Below are 16,831 nucleotides of genomic sequence, written 5' to 3' on the forward strand. Positions count from 1 at the left end.
GCAGGCCTGGTCACTATTAGCCGCTGCCTACCCACCAACTACCAGCAGGACACGTGCGTAGGCCACAGTTGGTAGAACAGGAATACTATTCAGCAGGCCACACCTCCTTGGAAACCTACCTTCGGCTATAAATACCACAAATGGTATGACCATCTCATCTTATCATATCTTACCATATTATCATCATATTATACCTGATATCTGCTCTAGCAATCTCTTAATATACATTTATATTTAAAGAGCAATTTAGTCTGATTCTCACGCCGGAGGGTGGTCACAAGGAGGAACCCCCCCTACTCAGTGACAAGCTCACGGTGTCTGTTTTGCAGGTTATCAGAAGAACCATCTTCTCTGGGTCTAACCCCTTGTGGGAAACATCTATCTAACCCCCAGGTTACCCGTAATCTGCCCGGGGTCCGGTTAGTGTTTCTTCATTGGCGCCATCCGTGCATAAAAGCTAGAACTTTATTTTTCTCCAGTTTTTTCAAACTTCTGAAAAAGATGGTTAAAGAAACTCCGGTAACCACAACCCCAGCTACTGGGGGGAATACCGGCTACACAGTCTTTACAAACACTACCCCGGTTACCCAAGCCGGGGCAAGTGAAGTAAATTTTACGAACACTACTCCAGTTACCCAAGCTGGGGCAAGTGCAGTAAATAATCGCTCACTGGGATTCACCGATACCCAGTTAGAGAAACGAAGGCTCCCCCGCCAAACACTCGATGAAGTTAAGGCATGGGCGGAGGCACGACAGAAGGAATTCCAAGCTGAGTTGGACGAACGCTTGCGTTCCGTCCAACAGGCTGACGAATTCGAAGAATACCTAGACGATGACTCGGAGGAATCCGACTCCGACGCGAACCCTCGCCATAGGGCAAAAGGGAAGTGTAAGGAAACGGACTCCCAACCGAGAAGGCATTTTGGAGAAGCCTTCAAACCAAAAAACACAGGTGGAAGTCCACGTGACTTCTCCAAGACATTCAGACCAAACGTTGCAAATGTGGGATCGTCCAAATTTGCAAGGGACATTGCGGAAGCAATCGCCCCAAGAAGTGCCAAACAAATGTCCAGCATAGGCACATATGATGGTATATCTGACCCAGATGATCATTTGAACAGATTCATAGCGGGGGCAACCGTCAGTAGTTTGACGGAACCTACGTGGTGTTACATGTTCCAAATGACGCTTGTTGGGGCTGCTAGAGCGTGGTTCGATCGTCTACCGGTCAACCACATCTATGACTGGGCAGACTTCCAACAGAAGTTTAGCCAACACTTCAGCCAGCAAAGAAAGTATACCGAGGAGCAATGGACAATCCTCAAATGCATTCGAGAGGAGGATGAATCTTTGCTAGACTTCATCACTCGCTTCAACTCGAAGAAGCTAAGTCTGGGTAACATTAGCGAAGATCTTGTTCGTGCTGCTTTTATCCAGGGCGCGAACGACCCAGAGCTCATCCGCACCTTAACGGGTAAAGATGGCATGCCATCCACATGGGATGCCATCATGACAGCAGCAAAACGCTTTGCGGAAACGGAGAAGCAACTGGGTAGAGATCTCCCTCAGAGCACAAACCTCTACACCCAGAAAACAAGGGAAGACAACGTCCTTACCGCCCGATTAAACAAAAAGCGAAAGCTAGGCATTTGGCAGTCAAGGGTAAACTTTGACACCTCATCCGGCTTGCAACATCGGTTAGGCGGAAGGGATAACGTACAGTCAAACAAGAACTCCAGATGAACGCCGCTCACCAAAAGCGTCACCGAGATATTCGCCACTGAGGAGCTCCCATGGCCAAAGCCTCCAATAATCCGACATCGTCACAATGCTGATCGGAGCAAATACTGTGACTTTCACAGGACAAAATGCCACAACACCGAAGAATGCATAGACGTAAAGGACATGGTCGAAGCATTTGTCAGAGATGGGACGCTCGCGCACCTCGTGGCGCAATGAACGCTGAGCAGGCTGATGCGTGTAGAACCCCAGCTGGGGAAAACACGAATAAAAATTCCAGCTTCAATGTGGAGACTACATGCTGCGTAAAGAACGAGATCCCGAACCAGGTGCGTATCGGCTCGATGGCACTCCCATCCCAACAACATGGAAGGGAGCTCAATTACACAGTTTACATGTAAATCAATTCCAAATTTGTAAAGAAAAGGCCAAGAGCCACTTCTAATGGAAATGATTCTTCTTAGAACATCGACGCTGATGATTTTACATTTATACTTTATGAACTATCAACACTGATGACGGTCTTCACCGCATACATAAGTGTGAAAAGTCGTTGCATGGGGAAGGCGGCAAAACCCGCATAAACCCAAAAAACGGCAAACCTTCACGCAGGTCAGTTGAAGGGGAAAAGTTCAGTCATCCCACTAAATGAAAGTGCCGGTCTATCCGCATGAATCATGATAGAGGAAACTGCACTAACCCATTAACAACCGCGCGTCGAACGGTCAATTTATTCAAAACGAATATGCCGGTTTTCACCGCATACATAAGTGTGAAAAGTCGTTGCATGGGGAAGGCGGCAAAACCCGCATAAACCCAAAAAACGGCAAACCTTCACGCAGGTCAGTTGAAGGGGAAAAGTTCAGTCATCCCACTAAATGAAAGTGCCGGTCTATCCGCATGAATCATGATAGAGGAAACTGCACTAACCCATTAACAACCGCGCGTCGAACGGTCAATTTATTCAAAACGAATATGCCGGTTTTCACCGCATACATAAATGTGAAAGTCGTTGCGTGGGGAAGGCGGCAAAACCCGCATAAACCCAAAAAACGGCAAACCTTCACGCAGGTCAGTTGAAGGGGAAAAGTTCAGTTATCCCATTAAATGAAAGTGCCGGTCTATCCGCACGAATCATGATAGAGGAAACTGAACACTAACCTATTGACAACCGCGCGTCGAACGGTTAACTAATTCAAGAAAATTTCTAACTAAAGGATGAGGAAAACCTACACGCAGGTCAGATATAGGTAAAGTTTAGCCATCCTAAGTGCAAGTGACGGTCCTACCCGCACAATCACGAAAGAGGAAGCAAAACTTCACACCTATTATTCGCCACGTTCAAAGGTTAACTTATCCTAAGGACTTAGAAATTTCAAAAAAAAAAAAAAAAAGATGAGGAAAACCTACACGCAGGTCAGATGGTAAAGTTTAGCCATCCTACTAAGTGCAAGTGACGGTCCTACCCGCACAATCACGAAAGAGGAAGCAAAACTTCAACCTATTATCTACCACGTTCAAAGGTTAACTTATTGTGAAATTTCTAAAGTATGCAAGTCATATAACGTTTATAAAGCAAGGAATCCAGAGAAAATAGCGGTCTTACCCGCACAAAGATTTATATTTCACAATGATTCATTACAAGAATGGCCGGGTAACTACCCGCCTACAAGAAAATAAATCTATACAAGCTAAATCTATCCTAGCAGTGGGAAGGGATCTTCAGGATCAGGCTTCAGGGCCACTTCCACTTGGACCAGCACCATCAGTAGAGCGTGGCAGTTCAAGGAAAGCTTTGAGGATAGCTAGCCCATCATCAGCAGCAGCGACTTCGTTCACCTTCTCCACCACCGGATGCGGGAAGGCGGCATACTGGTTCACTGCTTGGTCGTAAATAGCTTCAGTATCCACATCATACAAAGGGAAGTTGGAAGGCGGGATGCCTTTCTCAACGAACCCTAGACCAAGCAGGAAGCCGGCCTTTTCCCCATCCTCATGAGAAGCGTTGAGGGCTGTGCTTATAGCATCGTCATAAGATGTCTCAGTGAAGACTCGATGCACAACCTACAAAAAAAAATACAAGTATCAGAACCTTTTCTATTTACAAAGAAAAGCGTGAAGACATGAAGCTAAACATACCTGAGACAACGCTTCTCGAAGAAGCCATTCCTTGGCAACCAGAGCTTCTTGGAGGGCAGCTTGAGCTTCGTTACGGGCGCGTTCGGCTTCACTCTTGTTGAGGTTGGCAAGCAACACTTCTTTAGCCGCAGCCTCTTCGACACCCTTTAGCTTCCGCTCAGTATGGTCAAGCACCCCCCTCTGGTCCAAGATCTCCTGGAGCTTTTTGGCGTCTTTCATCGCCAAGGCATCATGAGCCTGCTGGAGAGCCTCTAATTTGGCTTTAAGCTCTTCATTCTCCACACGTAGAGGCTCAGCAACAGCTTCAGCCTTGGTGGCCCTCTCGGTTGCGTTCCTTGCAGTTTCCTTAGCCAGCCGAAGCTGTTCATTAACAGCTTGGGCAGCCTTGGAATGGGCCTCGAGCCGGGCCTGAACTTTAACCTCGAGGGCCTTGAAGGCCTTCTCCTTCTCCGCAGCCACTGCGGCAAGTCTTTGGTTCTCCTCCCGGACAGCCCGCGCCTGAGCTACTTCTTTAACGCGAGCTGCTTTTAACTTGTCGTTTTCACAACAAAGCAGCTCGACGCGCGGCTGCATCCGGGCCAGGAGAACCCGAAGCTCATTGCTTAGCCTACCCTCCTGGTAGCTAGCCATGGCTTCCCCCAACGCACCACTGGGAGCAGCGTGACGAGCCCACTCCACGCACTCCACAGGGGTGCGAAGGGTTGTTCCTCGGCGAATGTTCCATCGTGGAACATACACTTCATTGGAATCCGACACTGCAAAAAACATAAAGCAGTTAGGAAAAGATAAAAAAAAAATGAAAAGGGCCAAAAGAACCCTACGCACCTGTAGGGTCAATAACAGGCCGATAGCCGCCGAACCCATCACCTGAACCCAAGGGAAATCCATCCAAGAGGTCAGGCAGATGGGAAGGTGGCAGAGATTGGCGAGAAGCCCCATGCGTACCTGATGTATCGGCCGTCGTTGCCGATGACGGGGGCATGGTAGCAGCCGCCGCGGTCGCCGCCGCGGAATCCGCAGCAAGAGTGACCGCTGGCTCAGTGAAAGATGCTGTAAAAATAGCACTCACAGCCGGCGGTGACGTCATCTCAGCTGGAACAGTCGGCTCAAAGGAGTGAGCAACTGAACCAGCGGAAGCAGGCGCAGGCGCCTGGGTCGTCGCCTCAGGTAGGCTGACCAAGCCTACCGTCATTGGCGGAGAGGTACTCCTCTGCGCTCCACCCTGGAATGCGTCAACATCCACGCCTGCGTAAAGAAGATAAGTGTTAAAACGATATTAAACTATGAAGTTAAAAGATAAAGGAAGTTTGTACTTACGGGTTTTCTTGAGCCTAAAGGTACGGAGAGGCGGGGACGAACCCGATGGAGCCGGCCTCTTTGCGCCGGTTACCGTCGTCTTCTTGGGCTCTCCGGAGGTGACAGTCGCAGCCTCCGGAGCGGTGGTCTTATCACCACCGGGATTCCCCGCCACCTCTTCGCTCTCGGTCTCCGAATCAGACCGAGGCGCCGGATCGGCAGTGGAGGCCACCTTCTCCTTTCCCTTCCCGCCGACAGCCTTCTTCTTCCGCACCAACGGAGGACCATCTGCGGATTCCTCATCAGAACATACGATTAGAGGAATTCCAGCAGAGGTTTCAACATTGAGGGGTCGAGGGTTGAATAGCGCCTTACCTGGCCGCCTGGCGCTCAGGATCTCGTGGCCTAGCGGGTAGACCTCCACGAACCGATCCGCAGTTTGTTCTAGGATGGGCAACTCGTTCTCGTCTAGAGCGCGAGTACCCATCCGAGCGGGACCGTCAGCCTCCCGCGGGTTCAGGAGCGACTGCAAGTCGTTCCCCTCTGAAATAAACAGGAAAGAAGTTAGAAGAAATTCAGAATCAACAATAAGAAACAAAGCATACCGTAAGGAACAGAGTTCGAACCGTATTCGAGGACGATCGGAATCTTTCGCGCATCCGCCTCCTTCCACACCCGGCTCATCCCCAGCATCACCATCCCGGACTCCGCAAACCGGTAAACCGGAGATTGGACTCGGGATATCTTCGAAAACCATTCCGCCTCCTCGTAGTTGGAGGCGTGAAGGCTGGGAAGGGCTTGCCCGTTCTTGAATTTCATGGCAAGGGGGATGGCGCGAGCGGAGATGTAGAAGAACTCCCGCTTCCACGCGCGAAAACTGCGCTCGGTTGCGCAAATCTTCAAACCCTTTATCCGGGTTATCAACGTATACCACCCCTGGATGCACCTCCAAGTATAGAAGGTTATCAGGCGGTCAACATAGGGCTCAATGCCCAGAATCCGGCACACCCACTCGAAGTGCCGAATCTTGGCAATCGCCATCGGGTGCACCTCGGTCAGGTGCACACCGTGCCTCTCAAGGACACGGTAAACAAACTTTGTCAATGGGAACCTAAGATTCCCATAAACAAAGAATGCAGCATATACCCCGATCTTGCCTCTGGGGGCATCGTACACAGTCTGATGGGGTTCAGGAAACTCAGGCTCGAGAGACTCGAGCATGAACTTCCTGACGACGTACTGGTACAGATCGCCAGGTAGAGCACACTGGCACTCGCCAGCAGTACTCTTGTCATCGGCTGTAGATTCAAGATCACGAGACGACATCTTGCAAAGGAAAGAAGAAAGCGATTTCGAGAGAATGCTTGCCTGAAAAGGTGAGTATTCGCCGGAAATCGCTTAGAAGATGAAGAGAAGAGTGAAAGTGTGGATTACAAAGAACCCTCTCCCCCTTTATATACTAATCGCAATTAATGCGATGCATTTAATGCGGAAGAGAGAGAAATCGAAGGTGCAATGAAACTATGACACGTGGCAAAAAGCAAGCTGGCAACAGCTGTTGACAGGACGCGTACCATTAATTTCGCGGCCACGCGCCCGAAAAATAGCGCCCACGCGCCTGAAAAAGCGTCTGGAATGACCATGTACTGTCACGTCACCATAACTTCCTGCACGTCCTGACACAGTCAGAAGAAACTGTCGCACGACGTTTCAGAGGTTTGGACTGTTCTTATCTTTCCACCAACTCTTCGAATTTCAAAATTCAAAATTCAAAAAGATTAAAAAGTAAGTGGGAAAATACCCCTTACCTTGGCAAACAAGTAACCGTAAGACGGATGCGGGTACAGTGTTAAGGCAAAACCCTTCACATACCTAGCACCCGCAGGGAATTGAAGCCAAGAACCTTGGCAAACAAGTAACCGTAAGACGGGTGCGGGTACAGTGGTAAGGCAAAACCCTTCACATACCTAGCACCCGCAGGGAATTGACGCCAGGAATACCTTGGAAGTAAAGTAACCGTAAGACGAGCGCGGGTACAGTGTTAAGGCAAAACCCTTCACATACCTAGCGCTCCGCTGGGAATTGAAACCAAGAAGGATCTTCTGGGCAATGCTTGCGGAAACGGAAATAACATCCCCGCATAGCGGGAACGTCGAGAACTACGTTGTTTGAAGCTCCAGGATGGAATTGGTGGTTTTAACATAATTGATCACTATGTTCAAAACTACCAAAACCTCATGGAGAATCCACACAAGTGGGACTCAACGCTCCTGACTTGCGAGGAGGTTACAGACCTACCCGCATCATACCCAAAGATCAAGCAGGAAACTTGGGAATTTCTGCAAGTGACAAGGACTTCCGCGAGAATAATCCCCATGGAAAACCTTAAAAAACCCTTTTCAAAACCCTTTGCTTAAGTCCAAAAGTTCACCTCACTTTATTAAACACTCATGAGAAGAACATTGGACTGGGGGGACTTGAAGAGGTAGGTCCCAGCAGAGCCCAGTTGGACCCGCAAGACTCACCTTGAAGAGGGACGTCTGCGCAGAAACCAACTGGATCCGCAGGACCAACCATGCTCAGAGACGTGACGTCCTTACGCGCAGTACGCAAGCCGTTCCCGCAGGAAATGCCTCCCAATGGTGAAGGACTCCGCCTGTTCCCGCAGCCTTGGATACAAGCCATCAGGGAAGGCCACCCGCGCAGCAAGGCTACACGCACAAGGCACTTAGCTCTCAATCACTCAGTGTCACCTGAAGGAATGAGCAAAGCCGGGAACAATCCCGCACAAGGGCGGGAGGGGGAATACTCCCGCCCAAATAAGCCAGTCCGTACGATACGGGAAGATCTTCTGTACTGTACCTGACGAGGTATGGGCAAAAGATCTGACTAAAGATACGACAGCTTATTGACAACAGTATGGCGAGCAGCATGCTCCTGTACTGTATGTCACTATTAGCCGCTGCCTACTCACCAACTCCTGTCATACCACGTGCATAGCCGGCAGTTGGTGGAAAAGGAATAGTATACAGCAGGCCTGGTCACTATTAGCCGCTGCCTACCCACCAACTACCAGCAGGACACGTGCGTAGGCCACAGTTGGTAGAACAGGAATACTATTCAGCAGGCCACACCTCCTTGGAAACCTACCTTCGGCTATAAATACCACAAATGGTATGACCATCTCATCTTATCATATCTTACCATATTATCATCATATTATACCTGATATCTGCTCTAGCAATCTCTTAATATACATTTATATTTAAAGAGCAATCTAGTCTGATTCTCACGCCGGAGGGTGGTCACAATGAGGAACCCCCCCCCCCCCCCTTCTCAGTGACAAGCTCACGGTGTCTGTTTTGCAGGTTATCAGAAGAACCATCTTCTCTGGGTCTAACCCCTCGTGGGAAACATCTATCTAACCCCCAGGTTACCCGTAATCTGCCCGAGGTCCGGTTAGTGTTTCTTCATTGTTAGTGTTTCTTCAGCTTAATATTTCTCCAAATCTCTTTTACACACGTATGTTTCTTTCTCTTTACTATGACATTCATTTTATTCTATTTTTTTATATATACTGTCTGGTTTAAAATAACAACTTTTAAATCAAAATAAACATAAAAGGCAAGCGAGTAACAACTTGTGCTGCTAGTATTTTTTTAACTAAAAGAGAAAAAACCAAATCTTTTAATTTTTAGGTTCTTAATATTACGATAAACATTCCTTTAAACCCGACTAAGTAGCTTCACTTTTAGTCTTCAATCTAATATTGAGTATAGACATTTCTTTTATCTTTTTGTGATACCTTAAGAAAATCCAATATCCATTTTTTTCTTTTATGTTTTATCCATGAGAGAGACATCCAACCCTAAAAAATGTCTCAACTTAAATATCACCAACACGTCTTGTGTATAATGTTGTAGTTTATAGGATAAATTGATAGCGAAACCAAAAACTTGATTGGATGAGAGCAATCCATGATGAGTGACATATTAGAAGTTTCTACCCAAGCAATAAAAAGTAGAACTCTAAATTGTTCATGCACACATTGAACAATATTGATTGTTATGAAAGATGAATATCACAAACTTTAACATGAATAACTGATTCAAGTGTTATGATGAGTCAAGCCTCATGACCACACTATTTTTATTCTTATACGTTTTAATTTTGTCAGTTGAACATATATCTTCTTGACGATAAAAAATACAAAGGTGTTGCGCGAAAAGTTACTCACGTATGACATAACTTTTATTTTTTTGAACATCAGACTTTTAGTAAGACATAGTTTTTAACTGATGTGAGCATCCATTATAAGGTGTTTTCACATGTCATCAGCTTTTAATTATTATGGACATTATTTTCATGACCGATTTTTAGAAGAAGTTCTTAAGTAAAAGCTAGAAATAATGAGATGAATTTTGGGCCTTTTGCAGGTGGTGGGTTTTAACTTTCAAGTGCTTTTAACAAATGATATTTTTATGACGTGGCCGTCGAATAAGCGTATTTTTTGTTGTTATAAAGAGACATAAGAGTAGTTAAAATAAACTAGAGTTGAAGTTCGGTGAATAATATAGGGACTAAACTTGTAGCTTACGTCGTTATCTTTTTACGTTATCTTGTTTATTTAAACAATCACTCACGCCTTTAAACTTTGAAGATAGGTAACCCCGTCATAAATATTTCCGTCTATATCGTAACTTCAACTTCTCTATTTGATCTTCTGATCTGCATATGCAACTCGACTCCAGAAGCTTCCACAAATCCACTTGCATACTCAATTAATCAATCAAACCCTAATAATAATAAACTTTATCCAACCGCCTCGAATTTTTCAATCCGAGTGATATATTTTCATATTTAGTTTATAACCAACGAGTACTCAGCTAGATCTGTATAACATCATGATGACGAGACAACAACGTCACCAAGATCAGCAATCCAGGGCCTTTTACGAGCTATCTGCTTTGATCCTAAACCTAATCCGGTACCCTCCGCCGTCGTCGATTCAATACTCCGGCGAGGTTTCAACGCCGCGGCGGATTACGCCGGCGGGATTGGCGTCGATGTTGTTAGGGGTGTCGTTGGCGTTGATGTTCTGTGGGTCGATCACGTTTTTTATAGGGTTTTTGTTGATGCCTTGGGTTATTGGATTGGTTATGTTGTTGTATGTCGCCGGAATTGTTTCGAGTTTATCGATACTCGGTCGGGCGATTTTCTGCCATACTTTGGCTCCGGCTTCGCCTCGAAAGACCGTTCATGGTATGATTTTGTTGTTGATTGATTAGTTGTATTATAATTTCAGACTTTCTGTTATTATAACCTAAGTTGTGGGTGACTTAAGTTGACCGAGATTTTGGATGCCCAAACAAGTACTAAAAGATGGGCCCTTATATGAGTTATATATGATTTGTTTTTAAAAATGGGTATTGGTTTTGAATTAAATACATGTGGTTAAAAAAAAGTAGGAAATTGTCGCTAAACAAAATGGGTATTGAACTGTAAGTCCATCACTATTGGGCGTAAAAAAATGGGTATCGGACTATTAGTCCATCACTATTTGGCGTAAATTGGGCGTAAAAAAATGGGTATTGGACTATCAGTCCATCACTATTTGCGTAAAAACAAAATGGGTATTGGACTGTCAGTACATCACTATTGTGCCCTTTTATGCTTTTACGCTCTAATGTGTTATTAGGCTATGTGTATGTGTAGTGAATGGCTACAAAATTTTTGACACTTGCCCCACATCAACAGAGGGGCCCTTTTCATTTTAGGGGTATAGTGTTGTTGTCGTCCCATTTTTTATTTTTTATTATTATTATTTTCAAACCCACACCGTCGACAAATCTATATCGCGCCCCCACCCCTACCCCCCAATATTGCCTGGGGGCGGTGTGGGAGCCCCCTTGTCGCTCAAAAAACTCCCAGCTTGTCGCTCATGATGTTCACTCTTATATGGTTTTCGGTATGACCAGAATTGTCATTCAAAAGGGGGTGGCGGCCAACTTTTGGCCCACTTACCTGCCTCTGTTGTAATTGGATATTTTATTTGATATAATGCTTGGATTACCAGTTTTTTAAAAAATAAATAATAAAAAGTTGGACTTGAGAACTATAGTGTGTTTATTGGTTGGTTATTGTTTTAAAAGTTTAAAATATATGAAGTTTTAAAAAATTTCCCGCCCCCTGCGATAGCAATCATAAGCGGCAGTCGTGGCCCGCCTTGCCTCGGAGCTGGGCCTGACTTACATTTTGGTACGATTTTAGAAATATTAGATTGTGTTTAATGGAAATTTGGAGTACTAAATTATAAATGTAGAACTATTTTTGAAATTAAGTCTTGGTTTATGGATATTGTTGTATACCTTTTTGAAGGAAAAGATAAAGTTATAGATTTGTGTGTGGTCACATACGAATGATAATGAAGCTATATTGATTGAACTAAAAGCATGTGCATCAATTTAGATTTGGAAGTATTGTGTTTGATGAACTTGTTCAATAAGTAGGACCAAAGGGGTACCATGATGTTAAATATGTTTCTAACATCTTTCAAGAGTGTATATTAAATGCACTTTATGTTGCTATGTGTGAGATGTTAATGGTCCACACTTTACATTTGGATGCACTTTAATTGTTAATGTTGTTATTATTATGTAGCATGGAAGCTGTTGTGAACTGGGAGGGAGATTGTTTTAAGTGCCCAGAAAACAGTTAGGAGAGCTTTTTCAAGTATTAGTGCATGAAGAAGCTCTGGATGTTCAGTTATGTATGAAGACATATACAATACATAGGGTTTATGTTCTTTTTTATTTTCATTTAAAAAAGTGGTGGTTTTGGTGGTGGTGGGTGTGCATTCTTTACTTGAGGAGGTGAACTGTGTTTGGTGCTTATGATGGATGATTATTATATGTGTTAGCTTTAATTAAGCATGTCACTGATGCTGTTATGGACTTTTTTCTTTTGCTGCTTTTCATGCACATTCTTTTGTGGTTTCATTTGAATAACTTATTAAGCTCATATAGCATCATTGTTTTGATTTGTATGGATCATAATTCTGCTATGATTTTACAATGCCATCTTAACTTTGAAGGAAATGCCTGTTTGTTTCCTGTTGCTGGACATGTGATTGTTAGATTGATACTATTCGTTAGTTGTTAGATTGATACTAGTTGTTACTTATAAGACGGGTATACTAGGTCCTAAAAGCAATTTCAGGCAATGGAAAGTCCGTTTAACTATATCTTTTCGGCAAGCTATCTCAACCAAGAAGCATGGCTTGGTGAGGACTTTTAATTAGTAGCATGTCAAGATGCTACTAATTAGATCAGACTCGTCACGAACATTGGTGAGGACTTTTAAAGTTCGTGTGTAGTTTGTTTCCGTCATGTCACGAACACCGGTTCACAGGAGCAATCTTTTGACTTGTTTTCCAGTTAGATCAGACTCTAATCATCTGTAGGTGTCGAAGCAGTTGAAATTAATTAAATGCATTCTGAAACACGTCTTGTAACGATGAGGATCACCCCCTTCTTAGAAACCCCTTGGTTGCTGTGAGGAATGCTACTCTAGCTGCTGCATGCATGCAACATGCTTTCACAATACTCTTCTAAATGGGTAGACAGGGTACCGAGTGAAGGGCTTTCGGTCTAAACGTGTAGCTCAGGTCACGTTGATACAAAACGTGAATTTGTCCATAACAGTTAAATTTTTTTCTTACAGTTCGATTCGGTTAATCTGCAATAACAGAGAAAAGGTTGACACTGCATCCATTGTTACATGATGCAATTGCCTTTTCCGGTTATAGAAGGCCAACTGCATAAATAGAAAAAACGAAAGGCAATTATTTGCCTCTACTTGATCAGCATGTTGACTGATTTGCAAAAAAGTTTCGGTTTGACAAATCATCTGGATTTTCAAACATAGTGGCTTAATGTTTTTAAGAAATCGATTGTAAAAACGAGAATAACTGCATGGAACATATATTTATCAATCAACCTGCATTATGGTCCAAAACATTGCAAACTAACACATAATGAATCTCTGCTTGCAAACCAATGGAAATGATATCAGAGCGCAACAAAACAAAAGAACATCTCATATTTGATCGCTTAAAACACATAACAAAAAGCATATCATCAAGTCATGTATCCCCTTCAAGTACTGCCCCAATTAAAATCTTAGTTCTGATGAAATACCAAAAACGAAAAATAAAGCAATCACAACCAAAAATCTTCTCCAGTGAGGTGACACTGTGACAGATGTAGCCTGATTAAGCTCAAGCATAATTCAACCGGAAAATGTCATTGAGAACATAAAAGCTTGACTGTGTTGTGGGCATTAGATGGAACATCTGAAAACAACAAAAGAAATAGATTAGCTGAAAAACTTATGACAAAATGAGTGAAATTATGACTAAAGCAATGGGTTATGCTTCTTCCAAGTTATAAATATGAGAAGCTAAACTAACTAACTTAAGGAATTAGGAGTTGCTTATTCCAAATACGTGTTTCAAAAAGTAATAAGAAAATAAGAAGTTATAGTGAGCAAGTCTAAAACACCCCTTTAGCCAGTAAAGAGGTGAGACAGATATAAACAACTTATATATAAGCACATCAAATACAAAAAACGTTACCCACGTATTTGAATTCTTGGTTTTTATAAAGTATTCAAACGCTATGATAGATAGCTCAATGTGCAGAAGTGGCAAGGATATTAACATAACCAGATAAGAGTAACAACAAAATGTTAATGATGGATGATGATTTCCCATTGATGAATTTGTAACAGATGTTTATTATTTGTAACCATTGATGAATGAGATGATTAAATTGAATGATGTTAATGAATGACTTCCACGAATGAATTCATCAGAGATGCTAACATAAGAAACAATCTTAAATAGATGTGACCTTCAACACAATAACCACATACGCTTGCCTTCATATGTGTGTGTAAATAATAAAGGATGTTATCTCAGCTTCACATTATTTTTCGTAAATTTCATATTAACAGAGTTTGAAATTGCTTATATAATATTTATCTCTTATTCAACTAAACACCCCAAAACTTGCAAATAACCACTAGACATTGGCTTCAAGTCACTTAGGGGGGCGGGCGAGCGATCAAGATCGGCTCGTGAAAAAGCTTGATTGAGCCGAGCTTAAATGAGCCCGAGCTCAAGCCTACAAGCAGGCTCGTTTAATAAATGAGCTCGAGCTCGAGCTTCACTTATCAAGCTCGAGCCCACTCAAGAGCTTAAACAAGCTTGTAATTTTTATATATAATGTTATGAAAAAAATAACTAAATAATATATATTATGCTATATATAAAATTATAATTCAAAACAATATATATAAAAATAATTATAAATATGTAAAAATTAATTAATAAATTGTAAACAAGCCGAGCTTAAGCTTGAAAAAAAGCTCATGAGCCGAGCTCGAGCTTTAGAAATAAAGATCGAAACAAGCTGAGTTCAAGCTCTGTGTAAGTTATACGAGTCGAGCTTAAGCCTAGTCGAGCTCGGCTCGGCTCGTTTGCACCCCTAAAGCCACTAAACAAATTCCTTTCAAATGTTCAATAATTAATAACCAAACTGTTCTTTAGATTAGGAGTGCAAACGAGCCGAACCGCTCGCAAACTACTTGAGCTCAGATCAATAAAAAGCTGGAAACGAGCCAAGCTTAAGCCTCAAATAACGCTCATTTAGCTATCAATCCCTTATGTATTATTAAATTTTACCTAATTTGTACTTCTATGTATTAAATTTACAAAATCAATAAAACACATATATTCTTTAATTAATAATTAATAACTAACAAGACAAACCCTAGCTTGAAAAAACAATTATACATCACAAATTAAAACAGACACTGCACAATGTACCTGGCTGAACTTAAGAGCGTGTTGTTCGCCGGCGAGTTGAAGATTACCGGAAACGAAAACAAGCATGCCGCCTGAAGGACCAGAAGGCTGGCAGTCAACGGTGGTGATGCTGTGCTTGCACTGTTGGAAGGGGAGTGACGTCAGCTTGGCTACGATGTTGGTAGAACCCTGTATCTTCTGACCTTCAAATGTCAACATCGATGAGTCCTGGTAGAGATTGGACAAAGTGGACCGATTGGTGTCGAATGTGGAGTAGTAGTGTTCCACGAACGCCTTCGCCACTGCATCTGGATCCATCGCCGCCACAGGGTTTTTGTGTGTATTTTGAAATGAAATGAAAAGTGAGGGGATTGGTGTTTTTGAAAGCATACATATTTTCAAAATGTGTGCTATTGTTTCAAGATATGATAGCTTTTATCCCTTTTTTTGTTATTTTCTTATTTATTTTTTTTTGAACAGTTTGGCTCACTGGCAATGCACACCCCCTAACACCTAAAGGACCCGGGTTCGAATCTCCCAGAGAGAGGGACCTTTCAACCTAAAATGGTATTTTTTTGCCTCCGCAGAGACTCGAACCTAGGCCACCACCCGGGCGGGACCCTCACAAGCGAGTTATCCCCCCACCTCCGACCAGCTGGGCTGGACCTCATCGGCGTTATTTTCTTATTTATGTGGAGGAGTAGTTATTTGTGAGCTACTAGGCTATATGAGTGGGGGTACTATACAAGTCTGATTCTTAAAATTGAGTGATTTGTGCTCAGTGTAGTTTTTCGACGGGATTTGTTGTGCCACCCTGTCTGTTGACCCGTTATTATTGTGATGAAATGACAATTTTACCCCTAAGCTTCTCTTTTATCGAAAAATAATCTTCCATAATAAAGGAGATGCTGGGATTCAAACCCGGACCTCTGGTTTACCAACCACAAATCCTACAATGTGAACAAGGTTGCGCTTTGGTTTAGTTATAGATAAACAAGTCCAATATCTAACTAAAGAACCAAAAACGTTTAGACACTGGTTATTCGGTGAGCTATTGATAGCGGCAACAAGGGTCCGGACCATCGAATGTAAACACCGATTAGTTCGGCGAGCTATGAATCTGGCGTGAACCACATATTCAAACTAATGAAAACACATATTCGAATCGGGAAATCGAATGTAAACATAGATTCGAACGCGACTCAACCTCGGACCATCGTCGGTTGCCTTTCCGGCGACCGGAAGTGTCGAGATATGCCAGTGGTTGTGAAGGTGGATCGATGGTGGGGTAGAAGATGTAGGCATGTGACGGTGGGTGTATAGTTGTGATGCTTATCATTATTATTAGTAGTATTTATTATTATAATTATTATTTATCTAATCGGGGATAGCAAAATACTCTTATGCCTTTGCGTCAACGAGTTAATTGACGATCAACAGACAAAAGGGCACAAAAAAGCTCTTCGGAAAAGTACGATGACACGCATCACTCAAATTAAGATTCAGATTTGTATAGTGTCGCCCGCCCATACAGTCGATAGGCACAAATCATAATTTTTTCCTCTTTTTTATGGGTTTTCACGAGTAGGGTGCAGAGGAATCGAGCTGCTTATGAGCTACTCGAAACCGGATTGATAAAAAGAAAAGACTAGAGTCTTATCGAGCTCATTTAGTAATCAAGCCCTGGCTCGTTCCTTATATGATAAGATCGTTTAGGTTCGTCGAGCACGAGCCTAGTGTAATCTTAAGTTCTAACTCACAGCCGAGTTTGAGGCGGGCTTTGCCTCA

At 43.2% G+C, this 16,831-nt stretch overlaps 2 protein-coding genes across 2 annotated transcripts; one reads left to right on the forward strand and one right to left on the reverse strand.

Annotated features, from left to right (window-relative positions):
• Positions 1–9,889: 9,889 nt before the first annotated feature.
• On the forward strand, positions 9,890–11,864 carry LOC143600121 (uncharacterized). The gene is made up of 2 exons (XM_077077899.1): positions 9,890–10,437; positions 11,836–11,864. The coding sequence occupies exons 1-2, from the start codon at positions 10,080–10,082 to the stop codon at positions 11,850–11,852; spliced, it is 375 nt and encodes a 124-aa protein (XP_076934014.1). The 5' UTR covers positions 9,890–10,079; the 3' UTR covers positions 11,853–11,864.
• A 1,565-nt stretch (positions 11,865–13,429) lies between these two features.
• On the reverse strand, positions 13,430–15,366 carry LOC143600122 (nuclear transport factor 2B-like). Its single transcript, XM_077077901.1, has 2 exons — positions 15,065–15,366; positions 13,430–13,528 (listed from the first exon to the last, which is right to left on the reverse strand). The coding sequence occupies exons 1-2, from the start codon at positions 15,359–15,361 to the stop codon at positions 13,454–13,456; spliced, it is 372 nt and encodes a 123-aa protein (XP_076934016.1). The 5' UTR covers positions 15,362–15,366; the 3' UTR covers positions 13,430–13,453.
• Between the last annotated feature and the right edge of the window lie 1,465 nt (positions 15,367–16,831).

This window comes from Bidens hawaiensis, unplaced genomic scaffold (genome assembly GCF_021521415.1).
Source record: "Bidens hawaiensis isolate Kalapana, Puna unplaced genomic scaffold, B.hawaiensis_p1.1 tig00053408_1, whole genome shotgun sequence".
Classification (NCBI taxonomy): Eukaryota; Viridiplantae; Streptophyta; class Magnoliopsida; order Asterales; family Asteraceae; genus Bidens; species Bidens hawaiensis.